Source organism: Lolium rigidum, chromosome 5 (genome assembly GCF_022539505.1).
Source record: "Lolium rigidum isolate FL_2022 chromosome 5, APGP_CSIRO_Lrig_0.1, whole genome shotgun sequence".
In the NCBI taxonomy this organism is placed as follows: Eukaryota; Viridiplantae; Streptophyta; class Magnoliopsida; order Poales; family Poaceae; genus Lolium; species Lolium rigidum.
The window spans coordinates 16,410,837-16,435,808 of record NC_061512.1 but is presented as its reverse complement, the minus strand read 5'-3'; the positions used below and the strand labels follow the sequence as shown (position 1 = coordinate 16,435,808).

The following is a 24,972-nucleotide window of genomic DNA, read 5'->3' as shown; positions in this document are numbered from 1 at the left end:
ACGACAAGGACGCCTGGAGGGGCGACCTCAACATGGCGATCGCCATGTCCATCCGCGGCTCCGGCAAGCCGCTCGTGGACCTCACCGACGACGGCGAGGCAGGACCAAGCGGCTTGGTGAAGGACGAGCCCGTCGACGAGCGCGTCAAGCAGGAGGTCGTCACCGACGACATGTACAACTTCCACCAGTACTACGACGCCTCCGGCCGCCACAAGTACTTCTAGATTAGGCTTAGTTTAAATTTAGTCAAATTTTCGAATCTATGTAATATATGCTAAGTTTGGACGAATCTAATCGAATATCACTTAAGTTTAAAATTTCCGAAATTTTGTTTGGGGGACGCGACTGGGGAGCGACGTCCCCCAAACGCGGCACGAACGAAACACGTCCCCCAAACGCTCAATCCGACGCGGTTTGGGAACGCTTTGAGGGACGCGACGGAAGATGCTCTTAGATTAGCCGAGCTGGTATTGTGGTTTGCCGCGTGGGGCTCAACGAATCCAACAACTAGCAGAGAAGGCAGTCACAGTAATGCTTGAAGCCACAACGGCCGTCAAGGAGACTGACCGGCGGTGGCAGGATGTCGGACGCGACGGTGTACATGTTGTTCGACCGCTTCACTCCTAGCTAACCCACCGGCCCCCGCCGCTTGCTCCTCCTGTAAACACATATACTTCCTCCTAAAATATACAACGTCTAAGATTAGTTAAAAATAAACGTCTTCTAATTTTGAATTTCTACAAAAGATATATTATAATAATAAATAAATATTAATAGATTTATCATAAATTATATTTTTTGAATGAATCCATTAATTCTATAGCGTGGATGTAGATAAATTTTCCTAAATATTTGATCAAAATTAGTAAGGGTTAACTTTTAACTTATCTTAGATGCCATATATTTTGAGACAGAGGAAATACAAAATAAAAAAATTAATTAGACATGTATGGTGGGTTGGGATGCCACCACCACTTCCTTATTTTCCACATGCTCTCAATAACCATCTTATTGCCAATCATCGAAAGAGTCCAGGACATAGCAGTAAAAACCTACCATAAGAGGGCGCCTCCTCTTGCTAGTCTGGTTTGACCGGGTTTCCAGGAACTCACCGACGTCCAGGGTCTGCCACTTAGTCCCAGCACCTCACCAACGAAACTCCACAAAAACTGTGTCGCGGGGCAAGAGAACATAATGTCGGTCGTATCTTCTGGAACATCACATAACGGACATGTGTCACTACCCGGCCCGTGCCATTTCGCAACGTCCACCCCCAAGGGGAGGCGATTCTGAAGCAGATGCCACACAAAGATCTTGGTCTTAAGGGGAATGGAGCTTTCCATAAAGGAGACGTCCATCGTAGGGGGATCCTCTAAATAGGGCTATGTACGCTGACCCAATAGTAAAGGCGCCGGATGAGGCGAGCCTCCAAGTAGCGTGGTCCGGGCCATCCGCGATCACCTCCAAGGCTCCAACAAAGGGGCCAGAAGTATTCCGCATGTCAGGGCCTCCAACTAAGACATAACCCGGCAAAAAGGGGACCGCACATCCAGCATGAGCCATGTCGGCCACCAGAATCGATCGGTTAGCGCAAATGGCAAACAACCTCAGGAACTTAAAACTAAGCGGCCGACTCTCCAGCCACAGGTCAAGCAAAAAGAGGGTACCCGTACCACCCCTATGGTAACGGAAAGTGCTGATCTAGTCTCGTGCTTGATGTCCTGGAGGTTCCACAAAAACTAAGATCCCTCCCTCCGCTCACACGCCAGAAGCGGGAGACCACGAAGGTATTTAGCCTTTATCAGCTTAAGCCATGGGCCCCGTCGTCCTTAAGAATATGTCAAAACCTTCTCAACATCATAGCCACATCCATGTGTCGCGAGGTCAAGATACCTATACCCCCTGTCCTTTGGGTCCCAAATGTCCGCCCACTTCACCATGTTCTATCTTGCTAGAAAAAAAACATGATAGCTCCTTATGGAGGTCGCCATGCACTTCTTAGGGCAAAATATACATCCCCATAATATACATGGGGAGGCTGGACAAGCAGGAGTCGATAAGCACCGACTTGCTACCGGCTCACATAGGAATAGAGATTTGATGCACATGGGCACCAGTGCTCTTGGTTTTCTAAAAGAAAAATCAAAAATATTTTTTTTTGGGTTTCAAAAGATTCTGAAAAAAATGCGTATGTATTTAATGATGTATCCCATAAACGTGCAAAAAATCAATTTAAATATTTATATTTTGAACTACACAAAAATTACAAAGTGTAGATATGAGTAGTACATTTTTAAATCTCTAAACCATATGATTTTGTCTTTTTTTTCCAGCATCAAATAAAAAGACTTTTAGCTTAAGATTTTGCATGATTGTGAGATATCTCCAGAATTATTTTTCAGATTTTTTTATAACTTACAAAAATATTTTCGAAATGACGAAAACACTGGAGCTTGAGAGCCAAAAAAACACTTTCTGCTCACATAGCCCCTATGTTTGCAAAACAGGAAAAAACATCCCCTGGGCTAAATTTGAAGTTGTTTTGTGAGGTGCTTTTGCTGACGTGGCAATAAGATAGTCAAAGAAAAGACCCACGTTGGATCGGGGAGATAAAAAAAAATTCCCATCATCCCTAACCTCCCGTCCTGCCACCGCATCTTCTCAGTTCTCACTCCACCGTGCCGCCTCCCCGCCACCACACCCTGCCGCCACATGCATGGCCACTGCGCCGCCGGATCCCCGATACACCGCGCCGCTAGGTTTCCGTCGTGGCCCCCCGAGAACCGGCCTAGCCCCAGACCGAATCATCCTGGCGCGTGACCATGGAGGCTCCCGGGCTCCTCCCGCTCCCGATCTCTGCTCACCGTTCCTCTTCCTCCCTCTGGAGTCGAGATTTCTTGTTGTACTCCCGTTGCTGCAAAGGGCTTTGGCGCGCCGGCGAGCACGCTGAAGAACGGTTTGGCTGCGTGGATGTCGACGCTGCAGGAAGCGCACAGCATGGCGACGCCATCCTTGCACGTGACAGAGGCGGGCGCTTGCACCACCCAGTTGCCCATGTCGTCAACGGCCGCCGCGCGCGTCGCTCTGTTGTGTGCTCGTGAGTCCTGACATCCTTCTATACCGCCCTCGCGCGCGCCTAGGCGGAGCAAGGCCCGCCCTCCACCTCCACGCCTTCGTGTCCACGCGCTCACATTTCACTCACCCGACCAGCTAGCACCATGCCTCCAAAGTCTGCCCTCCAGGCCTCCACCTCCATTCATCTATAGCCTGCCATCGAATCGGCGGCGTTGACCAAGTGAAAACATGCTTGACAGAAAAAACACATGTGTGATGGCCTGATCGGCGGTGTTCAGGCTGACGTCGGTCCCACTATTAAATGAGACTAGTCAACGTTATGACGCTACCCTAGCAGTATCTATTGCCACCTCAGCAAAACCACCTAATAAAATAGGTTTAATTTTTTTTCGAAATGGGGAAATATCGCCCTAGCTTCTGCATCCAAAGGATCCACACGGCTTGTTTTATTATATTATTCACAAAACCTTGCAAGAACAATACAAAAGATCAATCTCGAAGCAACCTTACTATACCTACAGTGGGATGAAGAGGGTGATAATACACCAACTCACATCATCCAAAAAACTAAATGCCTTCCCAAACCGCCCAATAGCAGGCGAGAAACACATCCAGTCGAGCAGACTCTCAACGCACGCCAACGCACACGTCACATAAGTTGCTACCGCCGTCTTCCTCGATTCCATCTTCAAGAGAGATCATCGCATTAACCTTGCAAGACCTGTCGTCGATGCCACCATGACGCCAGACGGCTCCACCATCCTGCACGCATGCATCATCCCGCATCTGTCGTCGATACCCTGCAACACCATGCCACTGAGACTCAGCGCCAACAATATGGTAGATGAATACCACTCCACTGACATCCGCCAACATCCAACAGCTGCTCCAAAAACGATGCCCCAAGAGATAGAACGACGCGGGCGCGCCGCCATCGTCCGATCCGGGAGACCCGAACCTAGGGTTTCCCCCGGAGCAGCACGAGCCGCAGACTGCGACGACGATGCCTTCAAGAAAGTAGCGGCGCGACACATCGCCATCGTCCGCCAACCGAGGTTGGAGCATGGTTTTCACCAGCAGCCGCGCATCCCCAACTCGCCGAGTGTAGTGCCAAGACGGGCAAAGATGACGCCTTCGACAAGGTAATGACGTCGACCGACGCCGCCATCATCCGCCAAGACCGAGGTCGAGGCTCAGTTTTCACCGGCCGCCATGATACCCCGGACTAGATCACCATTGCCGGAGACCTGTGTAAGATCCCATGATCATCCACACAGGACTACCAGCCTGGCCGACCACCTCCGACGAAGAAGATGAACACCACCACCATGCCCGGGGCTGCTGCCCCAGGTTTCCTCATGACGCGAGAGATGCCCACGAACGCCTCACTGCCGATGAAGCAGAGCCACGACATGCATATCAACGCCCGCCCCGGCCCAAACGGACCTAGATTGGACCCGATCTTCATAGCCGTCGCCCGGCCGCTGCATGCTGATCAACGCCATGGCCTTCGCCTCCCTGCGCCGCCGCATCAAGGAGAAGCCTGGCCGGACGCCGCCACCGTGCCCTCCGGTCGTGGGGGCGAGAGGAATGGCCGCCGCCGCCGCCAAGCCGCTGGACTTTGCCCGGCAGCGCTTTCGGCGACGGTGGCGGGGGAGGGGTGCACCCTAGGGAGGACGAGGTGAGGGATCCGGTGGCTAGGCCCCGGCGCGGCGCCGCCAGCGCGGGGGGAGAGGAGGTTAGGTCACGGGGGCGGGGGAGAGGAGGTAACTCACAAAATAGGTTTAAATGACAATAATCAACGTTTGTCAGAATATTATCATGTACCATATATCATATGCTCGTAAATAAAATTTGTAATAAAAAATTCGCGTTGTGGTTTCCTTTTAACTAGAGAAACTCAAAATAACATAATGACTCGTAAAGACTCTCGCTAATTTAATAGCCAACATTAACATAAAAGATCAACCATAATCAAATCCGCTGTGCTATTTAGCCACATGGATTCGTTACAATTCTCCGACCATTTTTCATAAAATTTTAACACTATAATCTCAGCAATGTGTCAAAATAATCCCTAAAACATTGAATGATATGGTACAAAAATACCATCCACTTGGTACATTAACATCATCATAGAAAACAGAAATCTCACTGACTAAACATTATAGTGGCATTCAGAGTGAAAATTACATTAGTGTTGATTATAAACATTCTCCAAATGAAAATTTGGACATTACATTACATCATGATTAACGAAAAAAGTGGTAAATAACAATAGTCAAAAGAATGACAATACATGAGCTGATGAGCATGATACCCATTGAAATTCTCTAAAGAAACATCCTTCTTAAGAGAACCAACATCATTATGAGCCTTCGGTGCATGCTAAAAGACATAAACGCATGGACACAATACTTAGCATAATTGCTCAACATTATTTGGTCGCATAGTGCACCGCGGAAAACCAAACCGTGTGGCCAGTGGCGAATCCAGCCCATTTTGTTAGGGTGGGGCAGATCTTACTTGGGCTGGGCCTTTTTCTTTTTTTCCTCATTTTCTATATAAGACATATGGGTTGGGCCAAATCTTAGGGTGAGGCGGGCCCCACCCTTCCACCCTGTTGGCTCCGCCACTGCGTGTGGCCATTAACATTAATGTAGCATAGTGCATGCATGGTGTTGTGTTATTGACTTATTCCTCCTTGGGCACGTGCACATTAGTTAACAGTATAACGTAACCAGCTAGGAGCCTTCACAGCGCTTAGATATCCTGAGCCGTCGGATCTATCCTATGGACGCGCAGGATCTTCTGGTCGTCCCACCAAGCATGGATGGGTTTTCTTACCCGTCACTGTGCGCATCCTAAGCGGCCCATGGTTGAAGGGCGTCTACTCCGGAGATCGACCAGGCCGCATTGTGGTAAAGCAGGCCAGTTTGTCGTTAACTAGGCCTCTGATTTATCTGTAAGCCTAGCCCAAAATTATGCATCTACTGCTGTTCGGTGCACTCGGAGACCTGCGGCGGCGTAGTAATGGTGATAATTGTACCCGACTGTCCGTTATTGGCGCCTCTCCCTCTCCCGTACTGGCAACCATAGCGGCGGCGGTAGCACAAGGGCTCGGTAATTCGCGGCCAGGGCGAGGAGGCGTGGATAAACAGGAGTGACATGGCGTCATCTCTTCCTACATCTTACGTTGGCCCTTGCGCCACCAATTTCTGTCGCCAGCGATCCCTCCGAATCCAGGTATTCCTATCCGGCCCATACTTTGTACTGCAATTTATCTGCACTCTCTAATATCGATTGTAATCTTCAGGGAGAATATTGTTTCTTCTTTTATATCAATTGTGCATCGATGGACATCCCAGCGGCGGCGGCGTCTCCTTCCAGGCGGCGCGACGGCGGGTGGTGACGACGCGGTGGCGTGGCCCCTTGGTCGCGGGACGGCGCAGCGGTTTGGGGCAGAGCTCGCCTGGCCCAGATCTGGGCCCTTCGGGCCCCATCTGGGTCCAGGCGGGCCGGCTCCCTGCCCGGCGGTGGTCTTCTCGGCGGACGGAGGAGCGGCTGGAGTTGGGGGCGGCGAGGTCAGCGGCGCGTACGCTGCGCGTGTTGACGGAACTTCACGAGCCCGCTCGGGCTCGGCCGGGCCAGGTGGGCCTGGTCTGTTCTGTCGACGCGTCCGGCCGGCGTCTGCAGGTTGGTGGTGGAGGTGGGCCCCTCCGACGTGGCTGCTGACGTGCTGCCTCCCGCTTCCGGTTGGCCTTCCTGTCCGTGCGGACCTCGCTTCGTTGGCCACGGTGAGACGGCGGTGGTGCCTGCAAGGCCGTGGTGGCGCGTGGTGGTGGGCGGTGAGTGCGGTGGAGCGCGATGGAGCGTCCTAGGCGGGGTTGCGAGGGTCGGGGAGAAATCCCTGTCGGCTTTGCCGACACCGACGCGGTGACTCCTGCGGGTGCCACCCTTCCTTCTTGAAGGGCGTTGGGTGTAGCTCTGCTCCCATGTCCTTGCGCGTACCGGGGAAACCCTAGGACCAATCCGGGCAGCAGCGGCGTCGTCGTCGAATCCCTTCTTGAAGGTGCTGCTTGGTACGCGGGGCTCCAAAGTGCTAGGTGTGTGGTGGGAATTCTCTGGTGGGCGCAGCGGTTGCGAGACCCTCCCGTTTTCGTCGATCCGACCCTTTCGGCATTAGTTTCTCTTCTCTTTCTTTTGTGTTTTCTTTTGGGCATGTTTGTGCTGTTTGCCCCAGCAATGGCTACTATGTTGTATCGGTGTGCTATATTAATATAGCGGGGCGAAAGCCTATTTCGAGGACATCCCAGCCGGGTGAAGTTAAAACAGGTAGTGTACTGATGGAGAAGCCGTTTATTTCCCTGATCGTATATTTGTTCATTTTGGATCCCAATCCTGGAGAGTAAAGCTCGGATCTGAGATTCCATTATAACTGATATCTCTGAACTTATGGACATGTCATTTAGGTTTTTTATGCAAGATTTTCTATATTTGGACTCCAACATCGAGAATGAGTTCTGAGGGATTACTAAATATAGTGTCTCAAGCTCTCAGCTAACAAGCACACCACGGAAGACTGGAAAGGTAGTATTATCTTTAGTTTTCCTTGTAAGATATCTCACTGCATTTTAGGTAACTATGTATTCCATCCGTTCCAAATTAGTTGACGCAGGCCAATCTCCAACCGGCCGTCTAAGCTCTTAAAGATAGGTTGATGAAAAAAAAGTGGTATTCTTTTCTTCAAATTTATTTCTATCAACTGGAACATTCGGTTCTCCAGAGGTATGCTCGTGAAGATTCTTAATAAGTTATCATCTTTAAACGACGTACTGTTGTTTTTATAGTTTGTGTGATATAGGTCAAAGTTTTTCTTGTGTCCCTTCTTACTATTTTTTCTTTCTTTTGAGCACTCTTATTGTATAATAATATAAGTATGGGAGTGGTGTTTTGGAACATGGAAGCATATGCTCCCTCTATTTTGAAATGCATCTTACACATATTTTGAATTTCAAAAAAATTAAACCCAAAATTTCGTATGTAAATCTTCTCGTGCTACACGCTTAGAAAGTTGTTTCATGAAAAATCGACTTATCATGTGACGTGTGTAAAAAAGAGAAAATTCAGTGCTAAAAATAATGCTTTTCACAAGATAAGTTTCTCTTTTTTATATAGACCACAAAAAATATTAATTTTCCGTGAAACTTGACGAACGAACATATATTATGAAGATGTACATGCAAAAAATTTTGTTAAAATTTTTCGATATTTCGAAATATGATTTTTTTGTAGAGGGTGTATACGCACCCGGGAGCCGAATTGAATTAAACTCGTAGGCAATCTGTAGTTGTACACTACCAGTGTAGCTATTATAAGAGGAATTAAGTAAATGATACTTTGTTACATGTGCTTCCATATTGATGAGCGTTTCTTTCACCTATAATCCATGGCGGATCTACATGGAGCCATGGGGTTACACTGCATACCAGGTATAATTTTTTTCTTCACAAAACAACATTTTTTTCACCACATATGCACCCTAAAAATTGGGTTTTCTCTGTTTTTGCACCTGTAGGCACCTGGTGCTATATTCTCTAACCCTGCCACTGTCTATACTAGATCGTATAAGGTGAAGGGAAATATTCAGCTTCAGGCACTCGAAGCCCATGGGACATTTGTTGGTTTATATTCTCAATTGTGTTTTGTTGCTCCTTGCAATGAGAACCCATCAGCGGCATGTTAGAAAATAAACGACACCTATCTTTAAGTCGGTCAGTACCCTTATGAATCCAACTGATTGTTGGACATTTTCACGTGGAATTTATTCAAGTACTATAATGGTGCACTGGTTATAACTTATCCTGAATTCTTGTCATTTATGATACTACTAAATAGAAATGGTGTATGGCGTTGATTGGGAAAAATACATATAATGAGATCCTAGATCTCCAAGGTATATGTGTTCAACAACTTTCCTTGAATTGTGTAGATCATGTTCTAAGCGACCTGCAGTTTTACGTTTCAAAGCTATGTAAGGAATATATTGTTCCATCAGATGTTAGATTGAAAATATGCAAGCCACTTCAAAGACTGGCACGGAAGAGTTGAGATGTTGGGCATTTTTAAGTTTCTGTTACTATGAACAAACTGTATTTATATTTATATATTTTACAAACAACTTTAGTCATTTGACCTTAGAATTTTCTCTTTTAGGTTATTACTTCCTGATTAGATTATCTCTCATTTGAAAAGGAAAGCTTCCTTGAAACACCTTTTCCCATCATATTTTTTCTTTCTCATGGTTTATCTTTCAGATAGGTTGAGCTTTCTTGAGCTAATTGTATGTAGTGTAGTCTATAAGAAAATCAGTTATTCACTTGTATTTTTTCAAAGAACCGCATAGATTACCCCTGCCAGAAAATGAAAATTATGAAGGATTTCATTCATCCTTGCAATATCAGTAGATGGGTCTGCATGGGTGAACAAGTTTAGGGGTTTGAGGAGTTGCAAACCCATCAGCTCAGTCTATATGTTTTCTTTTACACTGGAAAATGATCTCATCCTTTGAGTAAGAAAAAGGATTTAATCTTCCATCTGATATAAATCCTTTCCTGTTGGCCTAGGTTGTGTTGAGATTTATGTGAGAAAATCCAACTTACAAGTGTCCATTTCCCATTTTTGTCCTATTGTTGTTTGTGTTTACTTTCTTCTTTTTGCAAATCTAGCAAGAAACGAACTTGATCTTTTCACAATAGAGCCATGTTCTGGGGAATCTACTCCTGAGTTTACTCTTTTCTAAAACAATTATGTTGGGTTGGTCAGGTGTACATTGCCCTGCAAACAATTGAGAGAACAAACTCAACAAGGCAATCGAGAAGATTAAAAAAAAAAGGCCGTAGAGCACCTGAATGGCCTGAATTCAACCATCTGAGCATTTTTTTTAGCAATAATAAGGTCACGCCGAGATGACATGAAATCTTGTGTGGCCAACTGGGGCATGTCGAAGGTTCTATCAATGAGGCCGAAAAGCGGTAGTAGTACACCAATTTTGTGAGATATCATAGCATCCTTGGTTTTTAACATTAAACACAGGGAGAATTGTATCTAGCATTGGTATCACTATGTGGAACCGGTATTTGTAAAATCATATTTTTCTCATGGGATCCTCATCACTCACACCCTCTAAATTATTTTTGCAGTCTGACAACGTTTTCTAAGATTCTTTCACAATATAGACGGGCGCAGCAACGCGCGCGTTAATGATCTAGTTTCATTCATATTTCACGTTTACTCCCACAGATCAAACTATATTGTGCGCGGGATACAATGCTCATTCTTGTCACTGACGACCACGATTCACATCTCCACATCAGTCTTCTGCCACATCGATCACCACACCTGCCGTTTAGTTGACATCTCAAAATTGGTTGAATGAATAAATAAAACTGAACTTTCGTGATGTTTGTTCATAGAAGATATTTGGATGAAAATATATGATTGTTTTGTGTACATTTTAGCATTTTTGCGTACTACAGTTTGACACAATTTTTTAGTATATTTTGGACTGACATTTTTAATTTATGTGTACTGTATCTTTACATCGATTTGTACTGCATTTTGTGAGAGGGTAAGTATAATGCATATCTGGAGTCAATACTACTCTCTGCGTTCAACTTTGTGGGGCGTATCTAGTCGCTTACGACAATACTACTCTCTGCGTTCAACTTTGTGGGGCGTATCTAGTCGAGCGCTTTTTTACAGAGAGGTAGAGAGGGCATTATTTTCGAGCCAGATTACTGCATATTTAGTATATATATCTACTATATTTATAAAGCAAGGCTTCTACATTTCCTGAGCCAGTATAATGCATTTTTGGGCGTAGTACGTATACTATATCTATTTATCCTTCCTATTGTATCATTGACTCGTAGTACATGTTGGAGCCATTGTAGTGCACTGTTGGATCTACTCTGTCGCACTTCCAAGTTTTTCTAGTGCGCATTTGCTAGTTATATCAAGTAAGAAAAACTTGCAAAAAAGTAGGGGAAAATGGTTGTATGAAAAAGAAGAAACAAAGAAAAGAAAGAGGAAACTACTGGATCGAGTATTATTAAGCACTCGTGTGCTTACTCTGACGAGTAGATTATTATTACAAGTTTAACAGTGATTGAAATTTTTATAACCATCCATCCACCCCAATCTGATGGTTATAAATAGACGGAACCAAACTGACGGAACCAAAAGTGTGGAAGCGGAACCAAAATTCGTGGGACCGGAACCTCTAAACTATTTTCTGAAAATAACAGAAAACGAACGTCCTTTTAAACGGTCGAAATATCTTATGATATGTCACGTATTCTTAAAGTCACCCGACTGAGCAACAGTAATCTCACTCATCCTCTCCCGCGCTCGTCCTCCCGCCCGACATCCCCACCTTGAGCATCCGTCCCGCAGCCGGCCGGTGCCCAGGACCTTAGAGCATCCCCACTCGTTGGCGCTCCCCACGCCCAAATCCGGCGAAATTTTCGTCCGGATTGGAGAAAGATTTGGCGTGGGGAGGAGTAGTTTCCAGTCGTGTGCTCCCCAAGCGGCGTTTCTCGGGGAAAAAGAGGATGGCTCGGGGAATCCGGACGAAAGAGGAGACACGTGGGCGTGGGCGGTTGGTTTAGCTTCATCCGGAGTCCCCGGGAGACCCCCGGGAAACCGAGGATGGCATGGGGAGTTCGGACGAAAATAGGCTCAAATCCGGACCAAAACGAGGAACCAGGGGCCTGACTGGGCCGTTTTTCGCCGTCCGGATGAAAAAAAGTGGCCGTGGGGGGCTCTGTGGGGAGACGAGTGGAGATGCTCTTATGACTGAACTGCCTAATTCACTATGTAAATTCCTGAAGAATCACAGTACAATCTCCACGCCGCATGGTCGAATCCGCTCGATCAGGAGTTCGGGACACCTGAGTCTAATCAATGGAGTATATTGCCAACTCTAATCAGAACTAGTACGAATTGTGATCACTTGGAACTGCTACGTAAATTTTGGGAGAAGCATAGCACAATTGGCATGCCGCTGCTGTTGGTGCTCCTGCTTGTTGCCTGCGGCGGCGATGGCGCAACAGTGTTCTCTGGGTACACGTTCAAGGGGCAGGCCGAGGCCGAGGCTTTCGATCGAGGACGAGCTGCTACGACATGTGTGTGGGCATGGTGAGTCTTATACCTTGATGTAGACATTCTCAGCGGGCGTGTGTCTCCTCCTTCGTGATGATCTTACCCCCGTGTTGGAGAATCGGAGCATACTCCACATGAACCTTGCTGCCACCCTGGCCACGGTCCTCATCCCGCCATCGACATCACCGTGGAAAATCCTGAATTAACCGCACAGTTAATGCTGCCAAAATTACAGTAAAATCTATCAGATACCCTGCACAGCTGAAATGTATCAACACCAGGTATTAAAGAAACTGCACAAAGCACACTTTCAGGATCATTTAGCAGTACGTGTTTCGATATTAATTTATTCATATTCACGTCACAAAGAGCCAAGGACCAATCCTAGACTGCTAAGAATTAGTTGATAGCTTCATCCTCAAAAAAAATACAATCAGACTTGGAAATTAAAGTAAATGGCCTCAGCAAACTGAACGAGTGAATTTATAAACTTTTTATTAGTAATGCAGATAGGATGATGTAGCAGTACTGTATAAATTTCCTATAGAGATAATTTGAACTGTATAAATTTCCTATAGCCAACTAAATGAAGCTTGACATATTTTTAATAATTTCAATTGACTGTAAAGATCCATGAACGTTCACAAGTGTAAAACTCAATTTATTCACTGTAGCCACATTTCTTCAAGAAACTACCTTTAATTAGGGTACGAAATATTCACTTGCAGTTCAAGCAACTGCAATGCAACACCAGCTACTACTACTACCAGTTCAGTTTTCAGTGGCACATCCATAAAAATACTACATACCAAAATGTAGGAGAAAGGGTGTGCAGGAACTAGTTTTCACGCCACCGTAGCAAACCAGCCCTCTTTCTTCCTCCTCCAGGCGACATGGACATCCATCTTTCTCGTCATCCTTGCGCCTTTGATCAGCTCGAAGACGCAGACGCCACCCTCACGTAGCCTGTTGTCTCCAACGATTTGGTCCAGCGTTGGCACCTGAAGCCTCTGATGTTGCTGTAATGGTGGTACCTGACACACCGCATATCTTCTCTGCTCGGCCTGAATAGAAGCACGTCATGAGTCCTCCTCTGACCTGCAGCAAATTCAGTGGGGATGATCTGGAGAAACATTGATTTCGTTAGCACTACAGAAAGTAAATTTGATGGAAACTCTTGATGGTTAGAAAATCAAAAGTGCTCAGCTAGGTGCAAATTAATCGTGGTCATGCATTGATTATAACACAAACAGGTGTGGTCTGATCTATCTATTATCTATTATATACTAAAAGCACAATACATGGTTTTTAAATAGAGACGTCACGTTAAGCCACATCATTCTAATTATTTTGTCAGTTAGATCTAAAATTTACGGCTAGGATTTTACGTTTTTACGTAACACGTACATGCACGTATTGTTTTAGATGTACCAAACTGTCACGTTAGTGGACCCACACATTTGTTATAGGTAGGAAAAACATAATTAATTTATTATTATATCTAACGTAAAAAGGCAGTCTTTTAAGAAAAGTTACATACCCGTTTTGATTCACGCGTGGAATGATTCTGAACATGGTGTAGTGACATGAAAATAAAAAGACTCGCGTGAATATGAAGCGATTTGCTTCCATCTTATCTCAAACATAAAAAGAAGAGATTTGCCTCTACACGATAGGTGCAGTATATAGTATCAACTAAGCGGAGTCCCACGGTTGTACGTTAGATATGGATTAGAAAAAGAGATTTTAATAATTTTCAAAGATCGCGATGCACACAGCTTTAGCATTAATACTTGATCCTATTCACCGCCTTTACAAAATAATATTTCTGCCACCATGCAAATAAAAAATTCATCGATACGTGCCACCGGCTGCCGGAAAACATGTTCCATACGAGTCACTTTTTTTTTAAGAAACATAGTACAAACACAGACGCTCATATACACACCTCTATGAGCACCTTCGAAAGACTGAGCCGACGGATTAGATCATGAAATTGACGAAGTCACCACATATGCGCCTCGCTGTCGACGGGAACGTCGCCTTCCACTAAATAAATATTTCGTCTTTATGAGACACACATATGTTAAACCTGTGGTTTGAACTCTGGTGGGCTGGTGGTACAACCACCCTCCTAACCACCCAACCTTAGGTTGGTTCTGAGACGAGTCACTCATTTATTAAGGAAAGCTACATAAGTTGATCGGCCTCATCATTAGACTTATTTTTAACATTAGGCATATAATTTATGGCTATAATTTTGGAAAATTGTGATATGAGCGTGCACGAGTCTAAATTGATTCTATGGAGGAAGCTATCTAGATCACGTACATGAAAAAATTCCCAAAATTAAACGAAATAGAGTAGTTTAAAAAAAAAATTCAACGCTAGAATTCCCACGAAAGCTTCCATCTAAAATAAGGAAATCGTCTCCCCTCTCATTTCTTCACACGCCATACTCTCCGCAGTTGAGTTCCCACGAAAGAAATAATACGACCTCCCTTTCATGTCCCCTCACATATCCATGTTGCCAGCGTTGACCTCGCCTACCCTCAGCCGGCCAGTTGGTTGACTCCGATGATTTTAATCCATGTAATTGCATATTGGCAGCCTAATGTTAAACCCTATAACAAGGATCTAAGTATAATATCGATTGAAGACTCACCGTTTGTTCAGTAGACTTACGTGCATGCACACTGCCCAGAGGCAAGGGTTTGGCCCTGGCATATGTATCTTTCTTATTGATTAGTTGATCTCTTTTTATTGGTCTAGCGCTATAGATCCCAATTTACGTGCCATAGCTATCCATTGGTGCCAACTTAATCGTTCCACCATCATCCATCATTGTTGTTGCTGATAGTTTTATCATGTGATCCCTTCACCCCCATCTTGGTGCTTTGGAGATGAGGTAGGACCGCTGCATGCTCTGGCGATGATGTTGTGTTGCAAAGATGGATGCTAGCTCATGGCATCGACCTCCTCTGTGCTTCATCATACGACGAGTTTCTGTGCAACCATGGACAATACTAAGCAACTAATGATGCATCGAAGTCCAAACAAAGTAATATATAAATGTTAATAAACCAATTTATGTGCCATAGCTATCCATTGGTGCCAACGTAATCGTTCTATGTTTCCGAGCATCATCCATCATTGTTGTTGATGATAGTTTCATCATGTGATCCCTTCACCCCCATCTTAGTGCTTTGGAGATGAGGTCGCGCTGCATGCGCTGGCGATGATGTTGTGTTGCAAAGATGGCTGCTAGCTCATGTCATCGACCTCCTCTCTGCTTCATCATACGACGAGCTTCTGTGCCACCATGGACAATATTGAGCAACTAATGATGCATCAAAGTCCAAACAAAGAAATACATAAATGTTAATGAAACATACATATTTGTCCATATCTTTTCCGGTCAAGACTAGGATAACAGCTTTGTGCCTTATGTCCATTTAATGCTAACGATATATGTGTGACTTTAATTGTGTGCCACGAGCTTGTGCAACAAAGAGTTAATTCGGGTTCTCTTATGTTCTATACCAACAAGAAAACTCACCTTTAGAGATATGGAATGAATAGAACGCGAGCATTTTTTTTAAAAAAAACTTAGAATCTAGGCCCTACATTTCTGTAACATCACATGTTTGTAATAAAGTGATAACTTGCACTCATGAGCATAACATTCATTTAATTTAACTCTAAATGGAATTATTGAAATTATTTAAGAAGTTAGATGTATAATTAGTGGCTGAAATTAGAAGATGAAAATTTACATACAATATTAGTTATGTACAAACACGACAAAGAAGTAACACAGATAAACCAATATGTGGCGAGTAAAGACATGGACGAAGCTAACCAAAAGGTGATTGGACAAGCCTGTAAGAAAAGCTAATTAGTCATTAGAATAAAAAGCTAATCGATGATAGAAAAACTCAAAAAATGATGAGCCCTAAAAGAAGTATAGCATAACACAAGCATTAAATTAAAAAAACTGGCATTACCTATATATGACAGTTAAAGAAACAGTCTACACCAGCTCCATCGAACCTGGTGCTGTTAAAGTAGGGCGTGATAGGACGGAAATTCATTTTGGCTCATAGGTGTAGATGCATCTATTACTGAAAAACATATTTCAAAATGTCTAAAAATCGCCTTGTCCATGATAGGACATGAAGAATAGAATGGATGGTGCACATAAGAATATGTGAATATGATTTTCTTTTGGTTGGATCTAGAATATCTAATATGAAGTTTTTGGTTGAATCTTGAACGTGAACAGTCAGAATAAATAGTATACCCTTAAATCGGGAGTACACCTATAGATTTTTCAAATATATAAATATATTCCAACTCATTAAGTGCTTAAAGTGATGCTGAATTCAGGGTTGTTTTCTCAAACCATACTTACAGCATCCGCAAACTGGTTATTCTGGTACACACCCTTATATGTAAATATGTATAATGTACATGTGAATTAAAATCTACGTGTAAGTAACAAATCATAGAAATTGGATCTTCATAACTTAATCTACGTGTAAGTATTGATGGGTTGGAAACTTTGCATTTTTTATTTTACTTTTTTTTTTCAAAACATCAGAAGTTGCCATCCATCCGTGGATCCAAGATCGGGAAGCCCAGATCACGTTGCACTGTGGGAACATAATCCATATATTTTCTAATTTTTAATATCACCGCATACAAAAGACACATATAGTCAATGATATATTGTTTTCTTATGATAACAAATAATTTTCCCACAAATTACAAATGGTTAAAGATGTCTTCGGCACAAATGATATTTTGTTAATACTATTTAAGGTGAATATAGAACCATACTAATTCAAATATCATATATAAGTGGCGATACATACATAATAGACAATTTTTTCGGCAGTCCTCACAATGCGAGGGCCACCTTGCTAGTTCGAAAAAAAAACAGTTGAAACTGACCAGAAAGTTGTTCCTCTGTTGGAGATGTTTAATGTAATCTGCAACTTTCAGGAATGCTGCACTGCATTGCCCAGTTGGGTCCTAGCCAACCCGATAAATTCTCGTTTTTCATCGTCATTTTGCTGATAAACAACCCTCAGCCTGGTGATTCAGCTGCTGCTCCTTGGTGATTCAGGAACCTCTTTCCATGTGAAGAAATATCAGTGTGGACATGAACACTATGGTATACTGGAACTACCAAGAAAAAAGATACATTTTGATTTGAAAAAACAAAAAATCTGATGATGCAGTTACAGGTGTATGTTTTAGCTAACTAGACAGTTAGGAGATCATGTATCAGACACGCTAGGCTACTTACTTTGCTATTTTTCTCAATTTATTTATACAATCAGGAGCATACGAACTTGGGTTCAGATCTGGTTTTTCAGTACATTGCTCATTAGCTACTGCTTGTACTTGAAAGTTGAAAGACATGACTTCCATCCTTCATCTCTTAAATGCTGTTCCATGAATGGGGAATCAAAATGTTAAAGAGATGCAACAAGTTCAGATAAGCACCCAAAAGAAAGCAGAGCGCATGATTACATACGTGCTCGCGTACGTAGATACTAAGTACCTCCTCTGCTCGACAGCTTCGTTCCCAGCTATTTCATCAATCATCACCCAACCGCCAACCCATACGTGCTCGCGTACATAGATATACTGTACTAATCGAACGGCAGTATGTACAACGTTATGTAGCCACGCTCCTTCTTTCCTACTTGTTCAGATGTTGTCATTCACACAGCTTGTACAACAATGGAATATGCATGCAGGCGATCTGGTCACCATGTAAAGCAGATGATAATTAATACATATGCAAGAATCGGAATCAGGAAGGCCTCGTGAATCTCATTCTACTTGTGAACAACTAAACAAACAAACCATACAATACAAACCAATGATCAGGCAAAAAAAATAGAAAAAAGGACGAAAATGGGCAAAGCTCTAACAAAAGGTCGTCATCGCCGGGAGAGGAGGGAAATGCACAACTATTTACACCTCTTCTTCGTCTTCGTCATACGCATGCAAAGGCTCACCATGGTCAGTGGGAGTAGGAGCTGGGCTCCTCGCCGCTGTACACCGTCTCGCTGGAGTTGAACACCGGCTTCTCCTCCTCCCACTTGACAATCTCCCTGCCGTAGCGGATCGCCGAGCAGACCGACTCCTGGTCCAGGGCATTCACGTAGGACACATACAGCTTCCGCTCCGTGAGAGAGTGGAACAGCCGCTTGAACTTCGTGCCAATGTAGTGCGCAGCCATCTGCGCCAGCGTCGCACCAGTGTTGCTGCTGCTGCGTGTGCTTCTGCTGCTGCTTCCATTGATCAGATTGCGGCTTACCAGTGGGGTGAATTCACTGAACCAGTCACATGCGGTTAGTGGGGACTTGCCAATCTTCTGCTCTAGGAGATCAAACTTGGTCAGGAGTAGGAGGAAATCCATCTGTTCGAATGTTGGGTGAAGGGCGAGGCTCTCGAATAGCTGCCTGCTCTCTACCATCTTGTTGACAATGGTTCCATTCACATCCTCGTGGTACTCATCATAATCGCTAACCGCAACACAGAATATGACAAGCCTGACATCATCGAACATCTGCAGCCATTTGCTGTTCTCCCGCAATCCTTTATTGCTTATTCTGATCAGCTGGTATCTGAGAACAACAGATAATTTCATTGTGGGTATTGCTATAACAGTCCGTAAAGATATTATAGGCATCAAACCAAGAACATAAATACATGGTGTTTTAGGCGGAAGAAGATACAAAATGCACATGCGTGTTTTCACTCTCCTGAGACGGTTATCAAAATACCATGCAAATCACCTCATGAGATCATACACATACATCAAGAACTCACACATATGCTCTTTGTTGTTACCTAATTAAGTAATAATGGTAATACTGAAATATTGAAACCTATGAAAAAACTGCACATAGCACAAGTAAATATCATATAAGTTCAGCCTTTTGTGAGAAGACCAACCTTAACATTGTGTCCTGTGGATCAGGCTCATCAACCCGCACATCCAAAGCCAGCTGTGGGAAAGAGATATCTGTAGATGCTAATCCATCTGATGATGTTATTCCATCAGCGTAGAGGATATCCATATCAGAGAGCTCATATTCTGTTCGAGAAATATCAACCACCTGATAATTTCAAACGCCACAAGGTTGAAGAGTGAATAACCACAATTGCATGACTCAGTCACTACTACAGAGGTCCCCCTCTAATATGAAACAGGAGTGGACACGAAACATCAAACCATGTTAACAAACAAAAACAATCGATAGAGCAAAAATAGTACCCTGTCAAGGAAGTAACTGGCAGCAGACGGAAGGAACGGCAGTTCACTTCTTCGTCTATATGTAGCTTGAATAGCAGGATCTTTCCATAGTTCCTCAACCAGTGGTGCATATTCACGACTAGCTGCAGGAAAAATGTCTTCAAGATTACCTATCGCCATGGCTTTCAGGATCCAATCAGAGAATGCTTTCAAACGCGGAACAATGGAGTACTCAGTAACTTCAGCACAGAACTCCGATCCAGAATGCCCTGTGAAAACAAGCGGATGTCAGTTCTAGCAAAATGTAGGAGTCTTTCACTTGGTTCATTTGCTTTACGAACATAAATAATGAGAAACCCTTCAATACTAAGAGTCTAAGATTATGTGTTCAGTTGAAAAAAAAAAGACTATTATGCAGCAGAACAAATGGTGGATAGATCATACCAGAGCTAGAAGGATCGTCTTTGTTGATTTTTCTTCTATCAGCTAAAACTTCCTCTTCAAATCGTTCACGGCCTTCAAGAAGTGTACCAACGTAGCGATATATGTTACTTTGTATGATAAGTTTGAGATCTTCACACTCATCCATCGAAAATGGTTTGCTCTTGTATGAGAATTTAGCCTGAGATTTGATAGATTCAGAATTAATTGCTAGCCTATAATCCCACATTAATATTGAGAATGGCATTTGGCACTGCAGAATATTTAGTCATTGCATATATGGAATGTAAACCTTTATTCAAATGTTCCAATGTGAACACTGGTAACTGGAAGGTGAACTTAATGCAGCTGGTAAACTCATCTGTTCATTAACTGGAAGGTGAACTTAATGCAGCTGGTAAACTCATCTGTTCATTAACATCGGCATAATAGACGTCAATAGATATCCGTACCTGTTTCAGTATGGTGCTGGTTCCTGATCCAACCAACAAAAGCTTCTGGATCGTCCTTTGCTCCAAGTACTCAGGTCGATTTCCCGAACTAGCAGGCTCTACACCACATTGATTAGCCGCTTTGTTTGGAGTTGGCAATGACAGGACTGGACTAAGCAGCTTCACTATGGGCTGGTGAAAAAAGCAAATAATGTAACTTATGTCAGATTTCTCATAACGAAATACAGGTCATCTAAGAAAGATGAATTCCAGAACTACCTTATCCCAAATCCTCCCTTTCACAGTTTTTTGGCCTTCCTCTTGGTAAGTCCCATCAGCATTCAGCCAAAAGTGAGGTTTTCCAGCACATTGAACTCCTGCCAACTGAAACCAGAGAGATAGGTAAGTAAAATGCAACTCAGGAATCTCAAAATTAGGTAGGAGTATATCAATTCCAAACCTTAAGCATTTGCAGCTCAGATTTTGTAATCTCACGTCCATTTACCAAGATTCCGGTGTTCCCATTGCTCGCCTTTTCATCTAAATTACCTCCCACACTTAGATTTGGGCTTATTATGCAATGGGGCTTGTGTCCCTCCTGGAACATTATCCAAGAAATTTTTTAAAAGTAGAGTTGTGGATGATATATATCATTGACATTTATATGAAGTAAGCAAAAAATCATTTTAAAAATGAAATTCTCAAATAGCATCTGCTGAATAAAAGCATGACAATTTCTAACTTCACCTTCTCCAAAATAACAAGTCAGCATAAGCTATGGCACCAAGACACCGCACACGTCAACACTATTACTATGTACAATGCTGTACTACCTCTGTCCATAAAGGATGCCATAAGGTTGTCTAAATTTGGATGCATCTAGACACACTTTCGTGTATAAATAAATTTGAATTTAGACAAATCTCCGACATCCCTTTATGGATGGAAGGAGTAGTAGTTTATAAACCTGCTATCATGTTTCTATGTACTGTTGTACACCAATCATGTGTCAGCCTTGGCGTGCAACTGTGTACCATTCTAAACTAGAATAAGAGAAGTAGGCACAATACCAGCTACCACGATTCTTAGGACTTTCATAATTCATTCAAACAATGATAAGATATCATGATTCTACTTACTCATCAAACAAAGCCCATCAATATTCAAAGTAGTCAACTAAACATCGACAATATCAAAGTTCAGCAGCAATATCCCTCCACACTCTTTCTTTCATGACTCCCACCAAGAATAATTAAATATGCAATCTCATGATTTTCATCCAATAAGACATATATGGCTATTTCATATCGGGTAACTACCCTAAAGAAGTAATACTTCACTATCAGATTGCGCATTGACAAGGTCAACAAGCCCAGTGCCAACGACCTATTTTCCACCTTTATAATAACCAAAAGAGCTATATCCAAGCAATCAGCAGAATATTCCAAACTACACCAGATGTCCTTTTATAAGTTAGCGGAGGGCCGCGTCACGAGGATAAAAGTTTTGAACTTCTTACAGGAGATCTGGTGTAATTTAGAAAATTATGTTGAATGAGTAGATGTACTAGCATTTATGGATATGAAAAGATGGAACATAGATCATCGTTGGCTCGTTGCCCTTGTTAATCAAAGCTTTATCCTTCCAGTCTATTGGTAACACTGGTATCTCGTGTCTCTTGCACTTCCTTTCTTCCATTCTCACCTACAATAATCCACCCTAGCATGGATCTCCGATAAGGACGCTGACACCGCGTGATGCCAGCAAGGTTGCAGCGGCGAGCCGTGGCCGACAGCCATCCCCACCACAACTGGCTCGGGAGGTCTCCCTGGAGGTTAGGGGATGAAACAGGCAAGTGTCTACGGTTTTCTTCTTGATTTATTTCTCAATTGTTTGGGGACAATGTTCTCCAAGATGAGTAGAAGTTGGTTTGTGAGAGGTTGAAAGTTGTAAGTTTTAAATGATGAATTTGAAAGTTGGTGTGTTTGTGAGTTGAAACTCAGATTCAAGACCAAATTGGGCATCTGATTTGAGTTTCTTTTTCCTATTTGAAAGCTCTACGGCATGTCTGATTTGAGTTATTTATTACAATAACCATTGTTGATTTTTTTTAGCCAATGTTGGCCAGCTTGTGGGCAAGGAAAGGCGCAACAAAAATTCGGCTAGCTAAAATTTTGGTAGGGCAGTCTTGGGCAAAAACCGAACACACCCCTGGGCCCTGGTTAGAGGGTGGTGTTCACTAGTTGGAAACCAGGGTCCAAAGTTATGGAATGGAGGTTAGACGTATTCATGGTTGAAATAAAGATAGCAGGTAAATGTGCATGGGCAGAATCCCTGGAGATTTTTGGATAAAGCCTAGAAGAGGTGAAGGCAGATGGTGGGCACGAATAAATAATGGAGATATAAGCAAAACTACTAGTATCTATAATTGACTAAGAATAGTCACAATGCATAGTATCATGTACTAGTATCATAGTCTTCTTATACTAATTGATTTGTAGAATCTCGATTCACAATGTTATTATGTTCACAATGTTCACCTATTTGAAAGCTCTAGGGCATGTTTGGATTGTGAGTTTGTGACCAAGGTGTGTGCCCTGCCAATGTTGCCAAGTTTTCGGCATGGCAATGCTCCACTCCCAAGTCCCAACTCTACTTCTCTTTTTTTCTTTTTGCCAATGTTGGCCAACTTGTGGGTAAGGCAAAGGCTGAACCAATAGTTTGGCTAGCCTAATTTTGGTAGGGTAATCTCGGGCAAAAACCAAACACAGCCCTAGTTTATCTGGTTGGAGGGCGGTGTTCATTAGTTGGAAATGAGCGTCTGGAGGTTGGACATAGTATTCGTGGTTGAAATAAAGATGAATGTGAAATAGCAAGCGGTTAGTGGTCACACCAAACTACAGGGTGCAACAGAGTCATCTAATACAGTGTCCTAAAATCTCGGACCAGACCAGACCGGTAACCAAACGACGAACATCTGACGTACCTTGCCCCAGAAGCCGGAGACCTTGTCGTACCAGTAGAACCCGGGCCGGAGCCTGGCCGGAGGGCAGGGGCACCCCTGCAGCGCCGCGAGCTCCTCGGGCACCAACTTCGCCCCGTTGACGTACACGTCCTCGGGCCGCAGCTGGTTGGCGGCGCACCCGCGCTCGCTCCGCATGACGAGGTCCACCTCGGCGGCGCTGAGCAGGCGGCGCAGCACGCGCGAGCCGCGGCCGAGCGCGCCCCGCCGCGCCTCGGCGACCGGCCGGCCGATGCAGGGCAGGCACTTGCGGCCCTCCGGCATGGACCCCATCGCCCGCAGCACGCAGGAAGAGCAGTACCGCGCGCCGCACGCCAGGCACGACTCCGTGCCCCCCCAGATGCCGCCGCGCTTCCCGCACCGGTAGCAGCCGGAGCGGGGGTTGGGGGCGGAGTGGGCCGGGGAGAGGGGGGCGCTGGACCGGGCGGCGGCGGCGGTGGTGGGGCGGGGCAGGGGGGAGGAGGGGGCTTCGTCGTCGGAGGAGGAGGCGGCGGAGGAGGAGGAGGACTGGAGGAGGGAGCCGCTGGTCTCGGCGAAGGAGGCTGTGGGCTGGTGTGGAACGGACGGCGTCCCCGCATCTTCCTCGTCGTCGGAGGGGGCGGCGTCGGAGGGGGAGGAGGGGAGCTCGGCGGAGTGGTGCGCGGCGGCGTGGTGGTTCTCGATGACGGAGGTGGGGGAGTCGGCGACGGCCCCCGCGGGGCCCCCGGAGGAGCGAGGAGGCGCCGCCTGCTGGATGGCGGAGCATAGGGAGGAGGGGGTGAGGGGGCGCACGACGGGGAGCGGGTCGTCGGAGGGGTCGGAGGAGTCGGAGGAGAGGGCGGCGAGCGGGATGCGGGAGAGGTCGAGCGGGATGGCGCGCGGGAGGGAGTAGGGGAGCGGCGGGCCGTCGTACTCGGCGGCGAAGGTGTAGTCGTCGGCGGCGACGGCGGAGGCCATGTCGGCGGCGGAGGCGGGGGGCTAGGGTTTGGGGAGGGCCGGCATGGGCATGGGCATGGGGGGGGAGTGAGGCTAGGCTAGGCGTGGGAGGAGGGGAAAGGTGGGAGCTTTTTGGAGCATGCGCGGCGCGAGGGAAGGAGACGAAGGCGTCGCGGGGAAGGAAGACTGCTTTCGTCGTGCGCCCAGTCCACCGTGGACCGTCACGATAGGCGTAGCTGCTTGGATTGTGATAGCGTTACTGATGATAGGGCTCTCCGTTGTTTTCTACCCTTCCTTGTACCGAAGGATGAGCGTACACGGCAGAACCGAAATGGGATGACACGTTTCGGATGCGTGGATGAGACGATGCCCTCATCGCCCTTCCTTTCTCAGCTTTGAGTGAGTAAAACTGTGAGTGGTGATTTTGGCATTGTGCTACAATGATAAACTCCGCTTTTATTCATTCTACTACTACCTCTGATCGCTTTTAGTTGACGTTGCTCCATGCCTAACTACGTGTATGTGGTGAGCTAACCCACGTGGATCAAAATCGTTCGGAGGGAGTATTTCAGTATTATAGACAAGGAGGTCGTTCAATAACCTCACAATTTCGACGGCTTGGTCTATCCGGAAGCAACGCAATG

The 24,972-nt window shown here is 44.9% G+C and overlaps 1 protein-coding gene across 1 annotated transcript; it reads right to left on the bottom strand.

The window, feature by feature from the left end:
* Positions 1-18,020: 18,020 nt before the first annotated feature.
* LOC124653855 (extra-large guanine nucleotide-binding protein 1-like) lies at positions 18,021-24,349 on the bottom strand. The gene is made up of 8 exons (XM_047192916.1): positions 23,378-24,349; positions 20,852-20,989; positions 20,671-20,775; positions 20,413-20,583; positions 19,964-20,141; positions 19,541-19,788; positions 19,219-19,382; positions 18,021-18,887 (listed from the first exon to the last, which is right to left on the bottom strand). Exons 1-8 carry the CDS (start codon positions 24,347-24,349, stop codon positions 18,281-18,283), a joined length of 2,583 nt encoding a protein of 860 aa, XP_047048872.1. The 3' UTR covers positions 18,021-18,280.
* Positions 24,350-24,972: the final 623 nt, after the last annotated feature.